The sequence below is a fragment of the Suncus etruscus genome, chromosome 1, assembly GCF_024139225.1.
Source record: "Suncus etruscus isolate mSunEtr1 chromosome 1, mSunEtr1.pri.cur, whole genome shotgun sequence".
NCBI classification, from domain to species: Eukaryota; Metazoa; Chordata; class Mammalia; order Eulipotyphla; family Soricidae; genus Suncus; species Suncus etruscus.
In genome coordinates this window covers 195,589,913-195,612,701 of record NC_064848.1, presented here as the reverse complement: position 1 = coordinate 195,612,701, position 22,789 = coordinate 195,589,913, and the positions used below count along the sequence as shown (strand labels likewise).

General features: G+C 45.7%; 1 protein-coding gene across 1 annotated transcript; it reads left to right on the top strand.

Moving 5' to 3' along the window:
- Window positions 1-716: 716 nt before the first annotated feature.
- On the top strand, window positions 717-20,340 carry POLG2 (DNA polymerase gamma 2, accessory subunit). Its single transcript, XM_049768352.1, has 8 exons — window positions 717-1,260; window positions 6,742-6,868; window positions 7,163-7,268; window positions 8,900-9,073; window positions 10,573-10,713; window positions 14,044-14,124; window positions 15,565-15,665; window positions 20,140-20,340. Exons 1-8 carry the CDS (start codon window positions 717-719, stop codon window positions 20,303-20,305), a joined length of 1,440 nt encoding a protein of 479 aa, XP_049624309.1. The 3' UTR covers window positions 20,306-20,340.
- The last annotated feature ends 2,449 nt before the right edge of the window (window positions 20,341-22,789 follow it).

Sequence of the window (22,789 nt, the reverse complement as noted above, 5' to 3'; positions counted from 1 at the left end):
GGAGTAACCCGTGAGCACCGCCGGGTGTGGCCCAAAAACCAAAAAAAAAAAAAAAAGTCTTGATGTTTTCTAAAACTAAGCCCTCTTTACAAGTTTTGGTGGATCCTTAGAGGGCCTGTGGTCAGGAAAGTTCTCAAGTCCTAATTCTGGGGTCCCTTCACATTTTGATGGGTGGTTTGTAAGATAACTTCACGGAGACCACGCAATTCCCATATATTCCTGATAATGCCGGTGCCACTGGCTGTGGGCTGCCCTTAGGAAAGGGTTCCGGAGAAGTTGCATAGAAGTTCACCAGTCCCATTCCCCGTAGACCCCTTGGAGAAAAAAAATGCCTAGACTGCAGAGCAGAAGCACTCGGGTGGCTTTGTAAGGGCTGATAACAACGAAGCCCGGGTCTGCCGAATGACCCTGTAGCGCTGTTTTAGAAACCAAAGCATTTCGGTGAACGCACGATTGAGAGCGTGTTGCATTAAGGTGCGCCTCACTCGGGGATGGGGAAAGCGAGCTGACGACAGCCTGAAGAAACTGGGCGGCCTGTGAAGCCGAACTGCTAGGTCTGGGCCAGGCCCCGGCCGGCCGCCGGCCTGAGCTCAGTGACGCGCTTCCGTGGGCGGAGCCGGGCGTCCCTGCCGCGTGCTTCCGGCGCGCCTGCGTCCGGGGCTTCCCGAGGGGCTCCGGTCGGGGCCGTGTCGGGGGACCCGGCGCCGCGGGAGGCCATGCGCACGGGGGCCGTCGTCGCGGCCTGCAGGAGGAGACTCGGCCGGGGCCTGCTGTCCGGGGGCGGCCCGGCGCGGCGGACACCGGAGAGGAGCCGCTGCGGAGGGCCGCCCGGGGGCAGCGAGCCGACGGAGGCCCCCGAGTCCGGGCCGGGCGCCGACGCGCTGCTCGAGATCTGCCGGCGGCGGCACTTCCTCGGCGGCCCGCTGGGCCCGGGCCTGGGCCTGAGCCGCGCCTCGCTGCTGAGCGGCCGCCACCCCGGCTGCGGCCCGCTGGGCGTGGGGCTGCGCCGGAACCTGGCGGCCGAGTGGTGGTCGTCGGTGGTGGCCTCCCGGGAGCAGGTGTTCCCCGTGGCCGCCCCCCACCACGGCCCGGGCCCCGGCCCCGGCCCCCCACGGCCCGGCGAGCGCGCCTTCAGGGTCGTCTCCGCGGCGTCTCTGCGCGCAGTCTTGCGCGACCGAGCCCTGAGTCGGGAGCAGCTCGTGGCCGTGCTCGAGGACTTGGTAGCCACTTCGGGCGAGCTCCGGGACAGCCTCCTGCACGGTACGGAGCCTCCTTTCTCCACCAGCTCGCCCCATTCCGGCCTTGGAGACTGAGACCGCCCCGGCGGCCCTACCTTGGTGGTTCGCGTGGCCTGGAGGCAGTGGGGGGGGTGCTTGTGCCCCTGGGCGCCTCTTTTTCTCCTGCAGAACCCCCGTTGCCCCGGGGAATTAATTCATTGCGTGTGCCCTAAAGAATCTGTGCCCAGGACCCGGGAGACACGAGCCCCAATTCCACGGGGCAAATCCGAGAAGTTGACAGTTCACTTGAGCAACCCTGCCATGAAGACTTCACCTAAGTCACGTACTTGAGTGATAATTTGATTTTTGTTTTTTTTTTTTTTTTTTTTTTTTTTTTTTTTTTGGTTTTTGGGCCACACCCGTTTGACGCTCAGGGGTTACTCCTGGCTATGTGCTCAGAAATCGCCCCTGGCTTGGGGGGACCATATGGGACGCCTGGGGATCGAACCGCGGTCCTTCCTTGGCTAGCGCTTGCAAGGCAGACACCTTACCTCCAGCGCCACCTACCCGGCCCCTAATTTGATTTTTGTTGCCAAAGTGTATTTTACTTCCACAGTGGACCCTCAATCTCAACACATGATACACTAAACAACATCTCATTTTTCTAGATCAAAAAATAGAAAAAGAAGAAAAAGTGCCGGGTCCAGAGCGATAACAGCAGGGCTAGGTTTTGCTTTGCACGAGGTTGACCCGGGTTCGATCCCTGGCAGCCCATATAGTCCCTTGAGCCTGCAAGGAGTGATTTTTTTTTCTTTTTTAAAAACTTACTTTAATGATTGATTGATTTTTGGACCACACCCAGTGGTGGTCAGGGGTTACTCAGAAATCGCCCCTAGCAGGCTGAGGGACCATATGGGATGCCAGGAATCCAGAACTGGATCCCTACCACTGTGCTATCTCTTTGGCCCCAGAAGTGATTTCTGAGCGCTGAGTGCTGCTGGGTGTGGCCCCAAAACAAAAATGAGAGAAGAAAAAATAAGCCTTTCTCACCCTATCTTCCCTTTATTATTTCCTTAATTCAAACTGACTTACACTTGTTTAACCAACCTTGAATACTAGGAAAGCTTCATAAGTGACATCAGGGACTACACATAAAAAAGTATGAAACAAGTCAGAATCATAGTACAGGGGCTAGGAGACACTAGTCTTGCAAGCACAAACCCAGGTTCAATCCCCAGCACCTAATGTAGTCAGTCTCCCAATCCTTACCAGGAATGAACCCTGAGCAGCACCAGGTGTAGACCAAAAGCAGAGGGGGAAAAAAAGGGCTTGACCTGGAGATAGTAATAAGGGCCAAGTGCCTTTCTTGCATTGGACTGACCACATTTGGTTCAGATCCTGGCACCACATGTTTTATACATGCACACATCCTTATACCACACTTAACTCCCAACCCTCCTTTAGCAGTAACTGGCAGTGATGAAAACTTGAGATTTACACAGGAAATGTAAACTGTAAACACTTTCGTTTTTTTGTTTTGTTTTGTTTTTTGGTCACATCTAACAGTGCTCAGGGCTTACTGCTGACTGCGCTTTGGGATCACTCCTGTTTAGCTACAGGACCTTATGGAATGCCCAGGATTGAACCTTGGTTAGCCACATGCAAGGCAAGCCCCTTAACCTCTGTATACTATCTCTCTGGCCCTGTGTTTTTTTTTTTTTTTTTTTTTTTTTTTTTTTTTTTTTTTGGTTTTTGGGCCACACCCGGTAACGCTCAGGGGTTACTCCTGGCTATGTGCTCAGAAGTTTGCTCCTGGCTTGGGGGACCATATGGGACACCGGGGGATCGAACCGCGGTCCGTCCAAGGTTAGCGCAGGCAAGGCAGGCAAGGCAGGCACCTTACCTTTAGCGCCACCGCCCGGCCCCCCCCCTGTGTTTTTTTTGCAGTCTTTTTGTTTTGTTTTTTGGGAGCCACACCTGGCAGGGTTACTCCTGGCTCTGTGCTCAGAAAACATTCCTGGCAGGCTCGGGGGACCATAAGGGATTCTGGGAATAGAACCCAGGTCCATCCTGGGTCAGCCTTGTGCAAAGCAAACACCCATCGCTCTGCTCTCTCCAGCCACTTTATTGTAATCTTAACACTAAGTCACTTCCTGGTCCAGGAGACAGTTTTTGGTCTTTTGTGGGATGTGAGGGAATGTCCACATTTAGTGATGCTCTCAAACAAGACCTAGGAGTCCATGCAGTGCAGGGGACTGAACCCAGACCTCTTGCCTTCAACTTTGAGCTTTGTACTTTCCAGAGAGACTGCATTGAGCTTTCTCTCTGGAAAGTATTTTTCAAAAAGTCTCTTTCTCGGGGCTGGAGAGATAGCATGGAGGTAAGGCGTTTGCCTTTCATGCAAGAGGTCATCGGTTCGAATCCCAGCGTCCCATATGGTCCCCCGTGCCTGCCAGGAGCAATTTCTGAGCATGGAGCCAGGAGTAACCCCTGAGCACTGCCGGGTGTGACCCAAAAAAAAAAAAAAAAAAAAAAAAAAGTCTCTTTCTCATGAATCAGAGTGATAGTATGGTAAGTAGGGCATTTGCTTTGTACACAGCCAACCTGGGTTCTATCCCTGACATCCTATATACTCCTTCAAGCACCTCCAGGAGTTAATTCCTGAGTGCAGAGCTAGGAGTAAGGTGTGACCTCAAAACAAAAGAATTACTCATGAAGTTCTGCAATAAATATAGGAATGATAGAATTATTACTAAATTTGATTTTGTAACCTGTATAATAAATCAAGTTATTTAAAAATATTTAAAATCAATGAATTTTATTTTATTTGATGGGGCGGTGGGCCACAGTTGGTGGTGCTCAGGTGCTACTCCTGGCTCTGGAATCAGAAATCAACCCTGACAGGCTGGGGGGACCATATGGGATGCCGGGGATGGAACCTGGGCCCATCCCAGGTCGGCAATATGCAAGGCAAACACCCTACCATTGTGCTATCACTCCAGCCCAAAAATCAATGGATTTTAAAAATAATTGGGTGTCTCTCCCCATCTCTCAATTCCTGCATAAAACTATTCTCATTTTTTTTATTTGTTTTTAGCCACCTACACCCAATAAATAGTGTGTGGTTCTGTGCTCAGGGATCACTCTTAGTGAACTTGGGACCATATGGGATGCCAGGGCTCAAACCCTAGTTGGCTGTGCAAGGCAAGCACCCTACCTACTGTACTATTGCTAAAACTGTCCTGCTTTTATTTATTTACTTATTTTTGGTTTTTGGCTCACACCCAGCAGCACTCAGGGGTTACTCCTATCTCTATGCTCAGAAATCGCTCCTGGCAGGCTCGGGGGACCATATGGGATGCCGGGATTTGAACCACCGTCCTTCTTCATGGAAGGCAAATGCTTTATCTCCATACTATCTCTCCGGCCCCAGTGCTTTTAAAAAATTAAAAATAGGACTGAGATATATCCGTGGACTGGAACATGCTTTGCATAAAGGAATCCCAACACCCCATGGTTCCCCAAGCATAGCCAGGAGCAGCTCCTGAACATAGCCAGGAGGAGTCTTCTAAGTACTGCCAGTTGTGGTCCAAAAACAATTGTTGAATTTCATTAGTAGTGTGATAATTTGAAATTATATTTCTCTTGCTAGGAGTCAGTAAGACATGCACAAACAACTATGATGTGTTTCTCTGTGCTGAAAATGATTGACATGAATTTAACCATAAGAAAATAATTACACAGATCTCGAACATGAAATATTTTGTAAATGGACTAGACTCCAATCAAAAGTCAATGGCATTGAGGCCACAGTGGTCACACAGTGGGTAAGGTGCTCACCTGGAGCGAGGCTGATCCAACTTTTGTCCCCCGATACCCCATGTGGTCCCCTGAGCCCCGCCAGGAGTTAACCCACAGCACTGTACTGCTGGGTATATCCAAAAAAGCGTATGTGTGCGCGCGTCATTAAAATAGAGGAAATGGGGAGATACTTGGAGGTTTAGGCATATATGCCTTTTATGCACCGTCTGCCTGATGGTCCCTGAGCACAGCTGGTAGTCCTGAGGACCACAATTACCGCTGGCACCATCAGTCCCAAGCAGCACCATGTCCATTGAACTGCTGGCTCCATTGACTAATTTCCCAAAGGTCCCCAGGAAGTACTTTGGGAGTCTTCCACCCCTCCCATTACCATGCTGCCCCCTCCAAAAGAAGGCAGAGAGGCACAACTCTGTATTCAGTGAGATCCAAATGCAGTGTGACTTTTTTCTACACTGCAGCAGGGGGATTTGACCCAATTGTATGTACTACTGAGCCACATCTCTTGCCCTGCAGTGGTCCTCAAACTATGGCCCGCGGGCCACATATTGTATTTGTATCTGTTTTGTTTCTTCATTGCAAAATAAGATATATGCAGTGTGCATAAGAATTTGTTCATGGGACCGGAGAGATAGCATGGAGGTAAGGCGTTTGCCTTTCATGCAGGAGGTCATCGGTTCGAATCCCAGCGCCCCATATGGTCCCCTGTGCCTGCCAGGAGCAATTTCTGAGCCTGGAGCCAGGAATAACCACTGAGCACTGCCGGGAGTGACCCAAAAACCAAAAAAAAAAAAAAAAAAAAAAAGAATTCGTTCATAAGTTTTGTTTTTACTATAGTCAGACCCTCCAATGGTCTGAGGGACAGTGAACTGGCCCCCTGTTTAAAAAGCTTGAGGACCCCTGTCCTAGAGCATGAACCTTAATAAGGAATAAAGAACAGCAGTAAATAATATTTTGGGTGGTAGGAAATAGACTGCCTGTCATGTGTTAGATAAAATTGTGATAGTCTTGTTTAATGATTTTTTTTTAATAACTGGCTCACCTATTTTTTTTAATTTACTTAAGCACCGTGATTTATAAAGTTCTCTGCAATTGGGGTTCCAGCCCTCTTCCCACCACCACTGTCAGTCAGCTTCCCTTCCTCCGCTAGTGTTCCAATTGAATGGATTTTATTTTTTGGTGTGATAATGGTGTGCAGAGAATATTTTTTAAAAAGCTTTTGCAGAGTCCAGAGAGATAGCATGGAGGTAGGGCATTTGCCTTGCATGCAGAAGGACGCTGGTTCGAATTCCGGCATCCTATATGGTCCTCCGAGCCTGCCAGGAGCGATTTCTGAGCGTAAAGCCAGGAGTAACTCCTGAGCACTGCCGGGTGTGACACTAAAAACAAAAAAAAAAAACAAAACTTTTGCAAATGCAGAAATGTTCTGGAGTGAACAAGAAAATTGTAGCAAATGTTAAGGATTGGTGCAGTCTAGTAGGGGAAAGGTCTATAGTCTTCATCTATTGCAATTTGTAAATTTTAAAATATTCCTGCAAATTGGGAGAAATTCCTGAAAGTAAGTGGCAACCAATCAAGATCTACCTTACTAGTTCCATGCTACTTGAAACTGCTATCAGTATTGTCATGTTATTTTATCAAAATTAGCACAATGATTCAGGTCTGTGGACTAGATTTATTCCGTGGCTGGTGTATCTTTTGACAGGTGCCTTAGAACATTATGTCAATTGCCTAGATCTGGTAAACAAGAAACTCCCTTATGGCCTTGCCCAGATTGGAGTGTGTTTTCGTCCTGTTTCTGATACCAACTCAGCACCTGAGGGTGATAACAGGTACAAAATACTGCAAAGAACTTGCCCTTATGTTCCCCTGAACCAGTCTTTTGTTCTGGGGATCCCACACCTGGTTATGCTCAAGGCTTATTCCTGATTCTATGCCCTGGGATCATGCCTGTCATTGCTTGGGGGACCATATGGGATGCTGGGGATCAAATACAGATCGATTGGGTACAAGGCAAGCACTCTACCTGCCCTATGATCTCTCCAGGCCTGCCTGAACATTTTTACTTTGGGATGGATGTTGTACTTTTCAAACCAGTAAATATTTGATATTTCCAATATTCGAAGAATTGGTGAGACAACAGAAGCTTCCCTGGTGTGGTTTACCTCAGCAAGAACTGCAAACCAGTGGCTTGATTTCTGGTTACGGCATCGACTCCTGTGGTGGAGAAAGGTAGTACAATAATTACCCTTCATTTCATAGTTAATAATTAATTTTTTTAGTGTGTCAGAGGCAATACTTCCCTGTAATCAGTGAAATTTTAGGTGATGTTGCTATGTTATGAGAGACAAGTTATAATAAGCCAGCATATATAATCAGAAACACCAATGATTTTCCTAAGATTGTTCCACGTAACAGTGACTTTGGTAGAGATACTTGTTATTTTGCTGTTGCTTCAAAATTTTTGTTGAAAAGCCTTCACAACTTGATAAGGTTCAAACTCCTGCCATACTATGAATGGCTGATGGAGCATTTGAACTTTGCTCACTCTCCGCTTTCACTTTTGCTTCTTATTTCTGTGAACCCTTTTTAAATAATTCTGTAATTTACAGTCATGTTTTGGTATATGCTGCAAAGAGGAATTGAAGGAAGCATTTTTGTTTTACTATGCTTCTCCAACTTGCTATGTTTCTCCAACTCTTAAAATCTCTGAACACATATACCTAAATGAATAATCACAAATAATAAAGCATTTTTTCAAAAGACTAAGAATAGTAAGAGCTGGAGAGGTAGCTGAAAGGCCTGAATGCAGGCTGTGTATGTGGAGGGCTGGGATTTGAGCCTGTGGTTGCCTGAGCATTTCCAGGAGTGATCTCTGAGCATGGAACTAGGACTAGCTCCTTAGCACTGCCAGGAATGACCCTAAAACAAAAACAATATGGGGCTGGTATGATAGCACAGTGGTAGGACATTTGCCTTGCATGCGACCGGCCTGGGAAGGACCAGGTTCTAGTCCCCGAATTCAATATGCCCTCCCCCCCCACCCCCACCCCCCGCATGCCAGGGGAAATTTTTGTTTTTGTTTTTGACACTCGGGTTTCTCCTGGCTTTGTGCTCAGAAATCGATACTGGCTTGGGAGGACCATATGGGATGGGGGATCGAATTTCGGTCTGTCCTAGGCTAGCGCTTGCAAGGCAGACAGACGCCTTACCTCTAGCGCCATCATTCCGGCCCCGAAAGGGACAATTTCTGAGTGCAGAGCCAGGAGTGACCTCTGAGCACTGCTGGCGCTGGGTGTGGCCCAACAACCAACCAACCAATAAATAAATAAAGTTTAAAAAAATAATAATAACAAAAAACTTTAGATTTTTCAGACTTAGTAGTTTTTAAACAGCAGTGTATCCATTCATGTTTTATTAAAACCTTACCATTTAGGGGCTGGAGAGAGAATAGTGCACTAGTAAGGTACTTGCCTTGCACTTGCCTAACCAGGGTTTGATCCCCAGCATCCCATACTGACCCTTGAGCAGAGTAATTCCTGAGTGAAGAACTGGGAGCGACCGCTTAGTATTGCTAGGTGTAACAACAACAGCAAAAACAAAAACTTATATTGTATTTGGTATTGGACAACCTTCTTTCAGTTACTGCATGCAAAGTATCAGACAAGACCTAGGAGACTCAAAGGGCTGGAGCATGGAAGAGATCCCCACTTCTGAACACTTCCAGCAGCAAACCCAGAGTATTGAGATGGGAGTAGCCCCCAAGCCCTGCTGCTGGGCTAAAAAACAAAACAAAAAGTCTTAGTCATCTTATTAGCATTGATTTCAGTACATTAATGAGACAAATGACCTTTCTTTTCCAGTTTGCCATGAGTCCATCCAACTTCAGCAGCAGTGATTGTGAGGATGAAGAAGGACGGAAAGGAAACAAACTCTACTACAGTTTTCCCTGGGGGAAGGAGCCAATAGAAACCATGTGGAACCTGGGGGATCAGGAGCTTTTACGCATGTATCCCGGAAATGTTTCGAAATTACATGTAAGTTTGGCCTTGGTGCCTGTGGATCCCCCTTTCCTATTCTCTGTGGTCATTTGGGAACCATTTGAAATGTAAGTTGCAGACATTGGACCCTCTGGCCTCTTACTAGCTTCAGATGTATTTCTTGAGTGCTGGAAAACTCACATAGGCACAATGTAGTCATTAGAATCAGAAAAATGACAGTACATCCTCTGAGACCAATCCAGTTGACAGAACCCTTCACAATGACAGAATGTCCCTTTGTATTCTTGATGAGTTCAGGAGGTTGTGGAAAGATCTCGTACCATTCCTGAGACCCTGAGTCTAGGATCTCAGATTTCAAGGGACCTATCACATCATCTAGTCTCCATATATATATTATATGATGCTTAAATAAAGATTTTATATACATATATATTTATTTAAGCATCATGATTATAAGCATGATTGTAATCTCGTCTTCTTCTTTCCCAAGTTTGTTTCAGAACCTTGAGGCATTTGGGAGAAAAATAGGGGCCATATTCTTGCTTTGCAGCATGGCCCTTGATTCAGGTCCATTCATAAGGATGTCTTAGGGATTTCCTCTTGCTTAGGAATATCCTCTCTCAGTGTATGTGATACTGATTTGTTGCCAGTGATTTGTGCCTATTTGGTGTCAAGGACTGACTGCTCAGCCTCATGTAAACCACAGGTGTCCCAACACATTCCTAGCCCTGATAATCACTTACTGCTCCACTAAGCTTAGTAGTGACCAGGGTTCTCCAGTTCTCCAGCATAAAGTCAATTGGATTTTATTAATGATGCAATGTTTTTTTTTTTGTTGTTTTTTGTTTTTTGGGCCACACCTGTTGACGCTCAGGGTTTACTCCTCGCCATGTGCTCAGAAGTCGCTCCTGGCTTGGGGGACCATATGGGACGCCGGGGGATCGAACTGTCCTAGGTCCGTCCTAGGCTAGCGCCAGCAAGGCAGACACCTTACCTCTAGCGAGCGCCACCGCCCGGCCCCTGCAATGGGTTTTGTTAATTCATAAATTGTAGCATATGAAAAAGTTTCCATAAGATGATTCTTGGAATTGTATATAAAAGTGTTTCCTTAGGATTGTTCTGTGACTTTTGCCCCACCTAACCCTTCCAGGTGGGGCGCTGTGGAGTTGGCAATAAATAGCTTGAGGGACAGGAGTGAGGTGTCCTTCTGGGAAAAGCTGCTGGCTGCAGGAGGATTCTCTGGCTCTCCTTGCCCGATCTTTTAAACCCTATCGTTCTTGTCTGTGTGGATTATTACTTGCTGCGGATAAATATTACCAAGGTCTTCCCCCGAAAGGGGACAAGGGGATGGGAAGTAATTTCTCATTCTGGGGACTGTTCTTGGATTCACAAATACCCAGCCAAGATAACGGCGAAGATATCTTGCAATAAATCTGTGTCATGACTTGGGTAATCTTCAGAGATACATCTGTGAAATGATTTGCTTTTGACTTCTGTGAAATGAACTGTATTTTTGTTTTGCATTTCTGTTCCAGGGTCGAGACGGACGGAAAAATATCATTCCTTCTGTTTTATCCATAAGTGGAGATCTGGACCGAGGGATGTTGGCTTACCTCTATGATTCTTCCCAGCAAACCAACGTCTCATTTACAAGAAAGAAGACTCTTCATAGAAAGGTGCTTTTGATATCTCCAAAAGGCTTTAGGAACTGAAGGTTGCCAGTGCCCCCTTTTATATAGTAGTGTACATGTTTTCTACAAAGAAGCTGAAGAACAAAAGGGGAGAAGAGAGCTCCTAAGTGGAGTTCCGAGATACCAAAAGCCTAGGGCAGGGGCCACCTTCAGCATCCCCAGCCAAGCGACTCACAGCTCGGTGCCTGGGCCCCACAGTGCTGGAGACCGCCGGGCCACCCGGCAGTGTCTCAGGGACCTCCACGGTCTCCTCAGTACTGCTCCATAGGCTATTGTGGATCTAACCTGGGTTCTTTCTCTCCAGCCCCCAAACGGATTTCTTTCAATGTTTGTAATTTTTTTTTGGGGGGGGGGGTCACACCCGGCAGTGCTCAGGGGTTATTCCTGGCTCTATGCTCACATATCGCCCCTACCAGGCACAGGGGACCATATGGGATGCCGGGATTCAAACCACCGACCTTTTGTATGAAAGCAAACGCCTTACCTCCATGCTATCTCTCCGGCCCCAATGTTTGTTATTTTTAATTTTTAGAATTTGATCTCCAGAACGAAGAACTAAGCATTCCTGTTGGGGTATCCCCCAAAATATTTCTGTTAGGTCCCGGGCACTAGACTGCTCTCTTGAGAGTTTGTACCCCCACCCCACCCCTTTCCTCCAGAGTTGGCTGTTTTTCCCAGAAGCTGAGCACAGCTTCATTGATATATGAAGGACTCAGACCAGCAACATTGTGGTCTTGACCTCTCTGTTCCAATCTAACCATAGGAGGCTCATTGCTGGATTATAGGAACTAGATAGGGAATTGAGTCAAAGGGGGAAAGCTTAAGCTTAGGTAATTTAAGTATCAAAGAGGGACTAGAGCAATAGTATGGCGGGTAGGGTGCTTGCCTTGCACGCTGCTAATCCAAGTTTAATCCCCAGAATTCCATATTGTCCCCTAAAGCATCACTGGGAATGATCCCTGAATACAGAGCCAGGAGTAAACCCTAAGTGTAGTGTTACATTTTGTAGGAGGTTGGTTGAGGTTTGATTCCCACAGAGCTCCCAGAGAGGCTTAACACCTGAGCACCACTGGAAATGGCCCCAGAAGAAAAATGAGAATAGAAAGGGATAAAACTACAAAAAGAGGGGCCGGCGAGGTGGTGCTAGAGGTAAGGTGTCTGCCTTGCAAGCACTAGCCAAGGAAGGACCACAGTTCAATCCCCCAGCGTCCCATATGGTCCCCCCAAGCCAGGGGCAATTTCTGAGCGCTTAGCCAGGAGTAACCCCTGAGCATCAAACGGGTGTGGCCCAAAACAAAACAAAAAAACTACAAAAAGAAAATAACTAAGCAATGGTTTTTTGGAAAAAAACAGGAGGAGAATCAGTAGAATCTAGAACACAAGTGGGGTGGAGCCAGAGAAATAGTGCAATGGTAGGCCATTTAAAAGCCTTGCAAGCATCTGACCCAGGACCAACAGTGGTTCAAATCCTGACATCCCATATGGCTCCCCGTGCCTGCCAGGAGTGATTTCTGAGCACAGAGCCAGGAGTAACCCCCTGAGAACCGCCAGGTCTGACCCAAAAAAAAAAAAACAAAAAAGAACACAAGTGGAGGGATTTGTCCTGAAAAGAAGTTATTTGAAACAGCAGGGAGGAAAGAAATAAAGTGAGAGATATAAATATTCTACCAGGACCCCAAAGAAGCTTTCTCCTCTCAATTTTCTCAAAGAAGTGGGAAACAAAATTATTGGCTTAAAATAAAAGGACCTGGGGGTGGAAATGACGAGGGTTTAAAATAGGATCCAGGGCAGAGTGATAGATTCCATTTGGATGGGAGCTTAACTTGTACATAGCTGGCTTGGGTTTGAACTCCAGCACCCATAAGGTCCCCCAAGTGCTGCCAAGAGTGATCCCTGGGGCTGGGTGGTGGCGCTAAAGGTAAGGTGCCTGCCTTGCCTGTACTAGCCTTGGACGGACCGTGGTTCGATCCCCCGGTGTCCCATATGGTCCCCCAAGCCAGGAGCAACTTCTGAGCACATAGCCAGGAGTAACCCCTGAGCCTTACCGGGTGTGGCCCAAAAACAAAAGAGTGATCCCTGAGCACCACCAGGGGTCAAACACACAAAAATAGATTTCTTCAAAGTAAGCAATAATACCCCTGCAGGATCCATTCAGCGAGTCGTGGAAGTGAGGAGGAGGGTACTTTCTGTGTGTGTAAAGAAACTCCATATCCAAGACCTTGCTGAGGATGTTTTTCCTGAAAGAGGTTGATTGGCCAAATGAGGTTTGGGACCCCTTGCTAAGGTGCTTAGAGGAGTGAATAGGAGTTGCCTCAGGTCAAGATGGGACCCGCTGGATAGCTCAGCTGGGAATGAAAGTGTGGTCTTTGTCTAGTGATGTATTAAATGTGCCCCTTTAACTAGAGGAATGTGTCTTCTGCCCCACATCCATATGTATTTGATTATTCCTTTACCGTACATCCCAAGACTGGTCATTGCTTTCCTATTGGGGAGATGGTGTTGAGTATCAAACCCAGGGCCTTGCACATGCAATGCAAGTTCTATGGTCCCCAGGTTTTTCAGGTTTTGCTTCGAAATCAAGATAATGGGGGCCAGTGCTATACTACAGTGGGTAGGGCAGTTGCTTTTGCATATGGCCGACTTTGGTTCAATCTCTGGCACCCCATATACTCTCTCGAGCCCCCCAGGAATAATTTCTGAGTGCAGAACCAGAAGTAACCTCTGAACATGGCCCGGTGTGGCCCCAAAATAAAGAAAAACAATAATTGTAACAAAGAAATCAAGATGAGGCAGTAGATACTATCATGGGAAGAGGGCAAGGAAAACAGCTCAACTCTCAGCGCCTTTGACTCTGGCACTTGACTGAGAGAGCAAAGCATTCAACATATACCTGCTCTAAAAGCTTATGAGGTGCCAGAGTGATAGTACAGTGGTAGGGCTGCTTTGCACAATGCCAACCCAGGATTGATCTCTGGCATCCCATATGATCACCAAGCACTGCTGAGTGTAACCCATCAAAAACAATAAGCTTATGGGAATGGTGGATTTTGCAAGACAAAGTCCAAATGAAAAACCCATGGTCCCCTTTGGGACGAGGGAGCAGTGATGCCAGGAAGGTGCATTTTAACTGAGGTAAAAAGGAGGTATGGAAATAGGAGTCTGAGCAGTGTGAGTTGGGAATTCTGACACAGTGCCACCATTTCTCTCATCCCAGCTGCTTCCCTGTCACACAGTTGTCACCCTGAGCTGCCTTGTATCAGGCGGTATTTGTGTCACATTTAATAAGTTGTGCTGTCCTTCCCAACCTTACCTTAGGTACTTAAGCTTCACCCTTCTTTGGCTCCTATCAAGGTAGCAGTGGATATGGGAAGAGGCCCCATGGCAGAACTCCGACAGGTAGGTCAGACGGGTTTTCATGAATGATTTTAATAATTATATTCATTTGTTTGAATACATGCACAGCCAGTAAAACCTTGCCACTTGCCTTACATGTGTCTGACCCAGATTTGATCCCATAAAGGCAACCGATATGGGTATCTGAGCCAACACTGATCCTGAGTGCAGAGCCAGGAGTAAGCTCTGAGCACTGCAGGATGTGGCTCCAAACAAACCCCTCTCCCCAATTAACTTGGACCCATTTGTCTTTTTCCCCTGGATGGGTGGGGGTGGTTTCTCATACTCTATATTCTGCCTTTTCATTCCCCCCCCCCCCCGCAGTATGTCTCCATTTCCGGACTGGGCAGATTCTGCTAGTGACACCCATAGACAGTCTGTTGCTTAGTTCCCCACTTTCAGTCTCGCCTGCTGCTCATTCTGCTGGGATTAGCTGTACCATTTGTGTTCTCACCGGGCCCTTCTCCATGTCTTCACAGAACAGTCTTGCTTAGATCCTTTTTCTCCTTTCCTTCTTGCCTAAGATAAATTTCCTGCTGGCAATCACTAACTTCCTAAAACCTCTCTGAGTTTTAACTTATTTCTTAACTGTATTACCATCAGTTCTCTGGCCACCTCTTTGCTTGTTGGCAGTTTAGAAATACAACTTCTTGGCCCTCACCTCAGGCATGCTGTACCAATCTGGACAGGAGGCCAAGCCCTGCGCCTTTTGCCCCAGTGACCTCCAGCAATGCCAAGGCAGTGATTTTTGGGAAATGATGCTCAGTGCAGGACCCCTCCCTGAAGGAGATGCTGGGTAGATGATTATGGTTATCACTGACTGAGGGGATGCGAGCGACATCTGATGGGAGGCTGGGATCGGTGCTGAGTGTGGCAAATGTTCTGCTAGTCACCAAGTTTACTTTGTGGCTGACTCATAGTTTCCTGTTTGGCTTTGGTTTTTCCAGCCTTGCACTGAAACCAATGTCATTCTCCTCCTCTGCAAACAGTTAACCAGTTCACCACAGGCAGAGGCCTCTCCTGGGCCTGCCCTGCCTTCAGCTCACGCTCAGTTCAGAGTACAAGGCTTCATCACTTTAGCTGAACAGCCCTTTGGACATCTGCATTGTTGTGTGGTCACGCCCAGTGGTGCTGAGAGCCTCTTCTAGCTTGGGCTCAACTGGTACTTAGGGGAGGACATGAGATGCCAAGGGTTGAGCCCAGGCATCCTGCAAGCAAAGCACGTGCTCTAGCCTCTTGCACTGTCTCCCCAAACCTGGATTTTAGTTTTCTCTGATTGACTCTATTTGGGTTTTAATTTTATTTGTATGAAATATGTCAAACAGCATTATCATACAGTCGGGGAACTCATACCCATTTCTAATATAAAGAAGTTAAAGACTGGAATAGGATTACTACTCTGGCTACTTTAATTTCTTATTTAGAGTGTCTGATTTTCCCTAGGTTTGCCAAGGACTGTTTAAAGAATTACAAGAAAATGGTATTTCTGTGTGGCCTGGTTATTTGGAAACTGTTCATTCCTCAATGGAACAAATTTATTCAAAGTAAGTATCTTTATTAAAAAAAAAAAAAAAAAGCTTATTCAGAGTTTTTGTTGATAGGATGTTGCTTTACTTTAAGAGTAAAACATTTCTCAAATATAGATATATAATTGGAAAGTATTCCTAATGTTCCCATTTACAGAATCTGACCTTAATTGTTATAACGGAAAAAATTGCCATTCAATATTTGAGCACATACTCTGTATGTGTCATGAATATACATTCCTGAGTATATGTGTCACAATCACTCAATACCTCTGTTAACCTATTTTCTCAGGCTGAACTCCAGAAAGCAAAACTGACCCCTGATTCCTTCACTTCCTTCACTCACTATCTCAGTATGTGGTCAGCCTGCCTCCAAAATAGATTTTAGATTGATGCCTGGAAATAATCTAAAGGACCTTTGTTTTTGGCCTTTTTTGGGGGGGAATCACATCCAGCAGTACTCAGGGGTAACTCCTGGGTCTGCACTCAGAAATCACTGCTGGCGCTGCTCTGGAGGGACCAGATGAGATGCTGGGATCAAATCTGGGTCAATTGTATGCAAGGCAAGTTTCTATCACTTCAACTCCTAATTTATGTTTTTATATAATGTAATATACTCTTTCATCCTTTGGATATTTTAGGGTTTTATTTTGTTTTGGTTTTGGTTTTTGAGTCATACCCAGCAGCGTTCAGGGGTTACTCTTGGCTCTATGCTCAAAAACCGCTCCTGGCAGGCTCAGGGGACCATATAGGATGCCGGGATTCGAACCACTGTCTTTCTACATGTTAGGCAAATGCCTTACCTCCATGCTATCTCTGGCCCCAGGGTTTTATTTTGTGTTAACAAATTTTGTAAGTAAAGAATTATGAAGTGGGCCAGAGAGATAGCATGGAGGTAAGGCGTTTGCCTTTCATGCAGAAGGTCATCAGTTCAAATCCCGGCGTCCCATATGGTCCCCCGTGCCTGCCAGGAGCAATTTCTGAGCATGGAGCCAGGAATAACCCCTGAGCACCGCCGGGTGTGACCCAAAAAAAAAAAAAAAAAGAATTATGAAGTTTTTTGTTGTCTGGGTGTTTTTGTTTGTTTTTGAGCCATACTCTGTGATGCTAGAGTGTGGTCACTCCTAGCTCTATGCTCAGGAATGAGTTTCTGATAGTGCTCGGGAACCGAAGGGAATGCTGGAGATTGAACTGGGTCAGCCACATGCAAGGAAAGCCTTTCCCCATGATACTGTCTCTTCAGCACCATAGAGCTTTTCTTTCTTCAAGGAACTTGTTGACATAGAAGAAAAAAAAGTTTTTTATATAGGAAGAGACAGGAGCTATGGTGCTAAGAATTGAATGTATGGCCTCACTCATAAAAAGCAAGTGTTCTACTGCTGGGTCACATCCCTGCTCCTGGAGAAATAAAGGCTTTTGTAGGAAGAATAATGGATGCTTGTATCATCCATAAAATGCTTGTATCATCTACCACCTGAAGGGGTGGTATTTGAAATTTAGTGATTTCCTGTGTTGCTCTGTGGACCAGTGCCAGTCTTCAGGTATAAAAAAACAGTTGAGGGCCCGGAGAGATAGCACAGCGGCATTTGCCTCGCAAGCAGCCGATCCAGGACCAAAGGTGGTTGGTTCGAATCCCGGTGTCCCATATGGTCCTCCGTGCCTGCCAGGAGCTATTTCTGAGCAGATAGCCAGGAGTAACCCCTGAGCACCACCAGGTGTGGCCCAAAAACCAAAAAAAAAAAAATTGAAATCTACCACTATAGATATTATCATGTTACACTTTGTTCTTTCTATGGTAAAAGTTTTATTGCCCAATGGTATTTTGGTTTGTTTTGGGACCACATCTGGCTGTGCTCAGGTCTTCTGCCTCTGTGCTCAGGGATTACTTCTGGTAGAGTTCAGGGGACCACATGTTGTACCAGGGGTAGAACCCAGGTTGGGTGCATGCAAGGCAGACACCCTATGCAACTGTATGGTTGCTCCAGCCCTTCCCCATAGTTTTATTTATTTCTGTTTGGGGGCCACATCTTGAGATGCTCCTGGCTCTGCACTCAGGAATTACTCCTTGCAGTGCTCAGGACCATATGGGATGCCGGAGATCAAGCCTGGGCCAAGGCAAAATACCTTATCCGCTACCCTACTATCTCTTTAGCCCCAATATTTTTTTGTTTGGTTTTTGTTTTTTGTTTTTGTGTCATTACTCATTGCAGCGCTCAGGGACTACTCCTGGCTCTATGCTCAGAAATCATTCCTGGCAGGTTCAGGGGACCATATGGGATGCTGGGATTCTAACCTCTGTCCTTAGGCATGCAAGGCAAATGCCTTACCTCCATGCTATCTCTCCGGCCCCTAGCCCCAATTTTTTTTTTTTTTTTTTTGGTTTTGGTTTTTGGGTCACACCTGGCAGTGCTCAGGGGTTCCTCCTGGCTCTATGCTCAGAAAGCGCCCCTGGCAGGTATGGGGGATCATATGGGATGCCGGGATTCAAACCATCGTCCTTCTGCATGAAAGGCAAATAAATGCCTTACCTCCATGCTGTCTCTCTGGCCCCAAGCCCCAATATTTTTATTCAATATTTTTGTTAATAATTTTTATTGTGACCAAAGTGAATTACAAATCTTTCACAGTAATTTATTCAATATTTTTATTCAACATTTATTAAGTACCTTGTAGGGTACCTATTTGAGACCCACCTATTTCTGGGAGGGGTCTTGGGAACCGGATAATAATAACCTTACCTGCAAGACCCGGCCCATTCCTGGGAGGGGTCTTGGAATAGGTAGATAAACCCGGAAGCCAGGGGATTAAGGGTCTTTGCCTTTTGGCCCTGCTGGGCTCTCGGAGGAAGATGACTGAATTATAAGATGCAGGGCTAAGAATGGCCGAATGCTTAAAAGGTTATGAGATAGGCCACACACACGTGGTGGCTAGGGCCTAAATAAAGATGATTCTTCCTGAAGCCTGCCTGTGAGTGAGTGATTTCGCGTTTCACCTGGGCCTGGAACTCGCCGGCTGGATGGGAGATGAAGCCACGTGGCTGGGGCCTAAGCACAAAGGCCTCCATCCATCGCCATCCAGCCCCATCGTTAATTATTTCATGCTACAGTACCTATTATAGTTTTTGTACTTTGAGATAGCAATAAACAAGACTGAAAGATTTTTTGTTCTTAAGTGTATGATCCAATGGGACAAACTAGAGAACAAATGATAGATAAATCAGATAACTTCTGATAAAGTCTAAACAAAAAAAAACAGCAGTGAAACTGAATGAACCAAAGTGAGCATATAGCACATTGCTGAACTAGAAAGAAATGAGCATACCAAGTTCTAGACTAAACCTTGTTTTCACATAGCTTGTCATATACTTGATCTTTAATATGTCAGTATTAAAAGACACTTGAGCCTAAAACAATAATAGCCAAGTATTAAGATGGCTGAGGTTATTTTGGGATTCTTCAGTGCCATCGCAAATGATGTATTGAGGTCAGTTTATTTCTCAGATTTTCTTTTCTTTTATGACTTTCAGTCATAAAAGTCACTGCTGAGTATGGCCCAAAAACAACAACAAAGCAAAACAAAACCTAGTAATGTGATGAGTTCACTATTCATATTTGTGCTCATTTATTTTAACTCCCTTTCACTAAGTCAGGAACTTAATGAACATTTTAATTTGACTAAGAACTTGAAAAGAGTTTTTTGTTTGTTTGTTTTTTGGGTCACACCTGGTGGCGCTCAGGGGTTACTGTATGCTCAGAAATCACTCCCGCAGGCTTGGGGAACCACATGGGATGCCAGGAATCAAACCAAGGTCCGTCCTGTGATGGCCGTGTGCAAGGCAAATGCTATTGCTGTGCTATCACTCAGGCCCCCGAAAAGGGTTTTTTGTTTTTGTTCGTTTTTGTTTTGGAGCCACACTGGCAGTGCTCAGAGGTTACTTTCCTGGCAGGGACCATATGTGATGTGATGCCAGGATTGAGCCCTGGTTGGCTGTGTGCAAGGAAAATGCCCTACTCACTGTGTTATTGCTTCAGCCTGTTTTTGATTTTTGTTTCAGCTCTTAAGCCTTTTTGCATTTGATAGCTCTGGAAGCGGGGAACATGAATTCTCATTTAAAGTGGTAATGTGTGGAGCCGGAGAGATAGCAGAGAGGTAGATCATTTGCCTTGCATGCTTCAGACCCGGAACAGACCCAGGTACAATCCCTGGCACCCCATATGATCCCCCGAGCCTTCCAGGAGTGATTTCTGAGCACAGAGCCTGGAGTAACTCCTAAGCACTGCTGAGTATGGCCCAAAAACAACAACAAAGCAAAACAAAACCTAGTAATGTGATGAGTTCACTATTCATATTTGTGCTCATTTATTTTAACTCCCTTATATCTTGCACCATTTTTTTGAATAAGGTTGTTGGGTTTTTCTGAGCTTTGGGAATGTTTTGTGTATCTTGGATGTTAGTCATTTTCTGATAGAATGTTTAACTACTTTTTTCTTAGATATGACGAAATGAGTATCCTCTTCACAATTTTGATCACTGACACGACTTTGGAGAATGGACTAATAAATGTGAGAAGTAGAGACACTACCATGAAGGAAATGATGCATATTTCCAAAGTAAAAGACTTTTTAGTCAAATATATATCATCAGCTAAGAATGTATAGAATTTACTTTGTATAATAAATACCCTCCTTTTGTATTCTATTGTCCTTTTTGTTTTTGTGTGACCCTTTTTCTCTTATGAAGTGAATAGTTTTGGTTCTTTTTTTAATTTGACCTTGATCAGTGCCTAGATCAATCAGATGATAAAAAGTGGCAACATGGTGCTTTTCTGAACCTATCTTCATGAATTCATTAGCAAGAAATATTATGAAGAAAGACCAAATCATATCAACAAGATAAAATCAGAGCTACCCAAAAGAGTATGTATGTTGGAGTCGGAGAGATAACATGAAGGTAAGGCGTTTGCCTTCCATGCAGAAGGTCATTGGTTCGGTCCCGGTATCCCATATGGTCCCCTGAGCCTGCCAGGAGCGATTTCTGAGCATAGAGCCAGGAGTAACCCCTGAGCGCTGCTGGATGTGACCCCCTCACCCAAAAAAAAATGTATGTATGTTAATCTATTTATCCAGATATGAGGCCAGAAAGAAAGCTCAAAGGTCCAGTGCACATGTTTTGCATTCAGAAGTCTTGAGTTGGGTCCTTTTACACTGCATGGCCCCTTGAGCACCAAGACAAGAGCAAGCCCCAAATTGGAGTAGCCAATAAAACAAACTTGTTTTATTGACAAACAATTCACAATACATTTCTCTATTTTAAATGTACAGACTCTGTACATTTTAAACTCTGTAGGAGTTCCTACAGAGCTCAGGGGACAATGTGCCAGAGTTGCAGCCCTCTGAACTGTCTCCCTGGCCCATTTCTCCCATTTTGTATGTTACATTTATAAAATCTTTTTTACCATCTAAGTCCAGTGCTGGAGAAAACTTGAGGCAATTTCAGACATCGATCACAGTGTAAAGGAAATACAACAGATCGACAGGCTACTGGACCTTAGTGGTCAGGTTAGTGTGACCTTGGAACTGAGACTGAATGATAGGAAGCAGCTGGCTCTGTGACTATCTGAGGCAGTCGCCCTGGGTGGGAGAAATAGCAAGTACCACAGCCCTTAGGACCTAAGAGATAATACAGGGGTTAGTCATGTCCCTTTCAGTTTTTGTACATGGAATCTACTATGCTGAGTGAAATAAATCAGAGGGAGAGAGATAGACGCAGAATAGTCTCATCTATGGGTTTTAAGAAAAATTAAGGACCATGGGCCTGGAGAGATAGCACAGCGGCGTTTGCCTTGCAAGCAGCCGATCCAAGACCAAAGGTGGTTGGTTCAAATCCCGGTGTCCCATATGGTCCCCCGTGCCTGCCAGGAGCTATTTCTGAGCAGACAGCCAGGAGTAACCCCTGAGTGCCACCGGGTGTGGCCCAAAAACCAAAAAGAAAAAAAGAAAAGAAAAATTAAGGACCTTATTGTAATAATGCCCAGAGACAATAGAGATGAGGGCTGGAAGGACCAGCCTACAATATGAAGCTCACCACAAAGAGGTGAGTGCAGTTAGGGAAATAACTACACTGATAACTATCATGACAATGGTAGTGAATGAGAGAAATAGAATTCCTGTCTTGAATACAGGCAGGGGTTGGGAAGGAGGGAGCGGGGGCATTGGTGGTGGGAATGTTGCACTGGTGAAGGAGGGTGTTCTGTTTATGACTGAAATCCAACTACAATCATGTTTGTAATCATGGTGCTTAAATGAATATTTTATATTAAAAAAAAAAAAGATAGGCCCGGAGAGATAGCACAGCGGCGTTTGCCTTGCAAGCAGCCAATCCAGGACCAAAGGTGGTTGGTTCAAATCCCGGTGTCCCCTATGGTCCCCCGTGCCTGCCAGGAGTAACTCCTGAGCAACGCCGGTTGTGGCCCCCCCCCCAAAAAAAAAAGACATGTCCCTTCCATTCAGATGATCTGGGTTTGCTCTCTGGCACCACGTGTGTTCCCCTGAGCACTGCAGGGGATCACTCCTGACTACAAAGCCAAGCAAAGATCCCGAGAACCTCTGAGTGTAGCCCTGCAGCCCCCATATTTAAAAATGTCATAAACTAAACCAAATGCCCACCTTTATTTATATTAAGCCAAATCTTTAGGATAGACAGGTAAATATCTAGGTATCTCAAACTTTTTGTCCTATCCCGTTGTTCTACTTGCTCAGCCATTTATTAATGATTTTAAAAATCATACTTTAGGAGCCCTTGATATAGCTGAGAGGTAGAGCACTTAGTGGCCTTTTGTGTGCCCTGGATTCAGTCTCCACCCAGCACTAGCAAACCCGAAAAAAAACAAAAAGACAAAACAAGGCAAAACATGTTTACTTTTTTGTTTGTTTTTGGGCCACATCCAGCAGCACTCAGGGGTTACTCCTGGCTCTGAGCTCAGAAATCACTCCTGGCAGGCTTGGGGGACCATATGGATGCCAGGGATCGCCCAGAATGGCTGCTTGCAAGGCAAATGCCCTACCTGCTGTGCTATTGCTCTGGCCCCTATTTTATATTTCCAAGTCCTATACACACACACACCCCTAATTTACATTGATAAT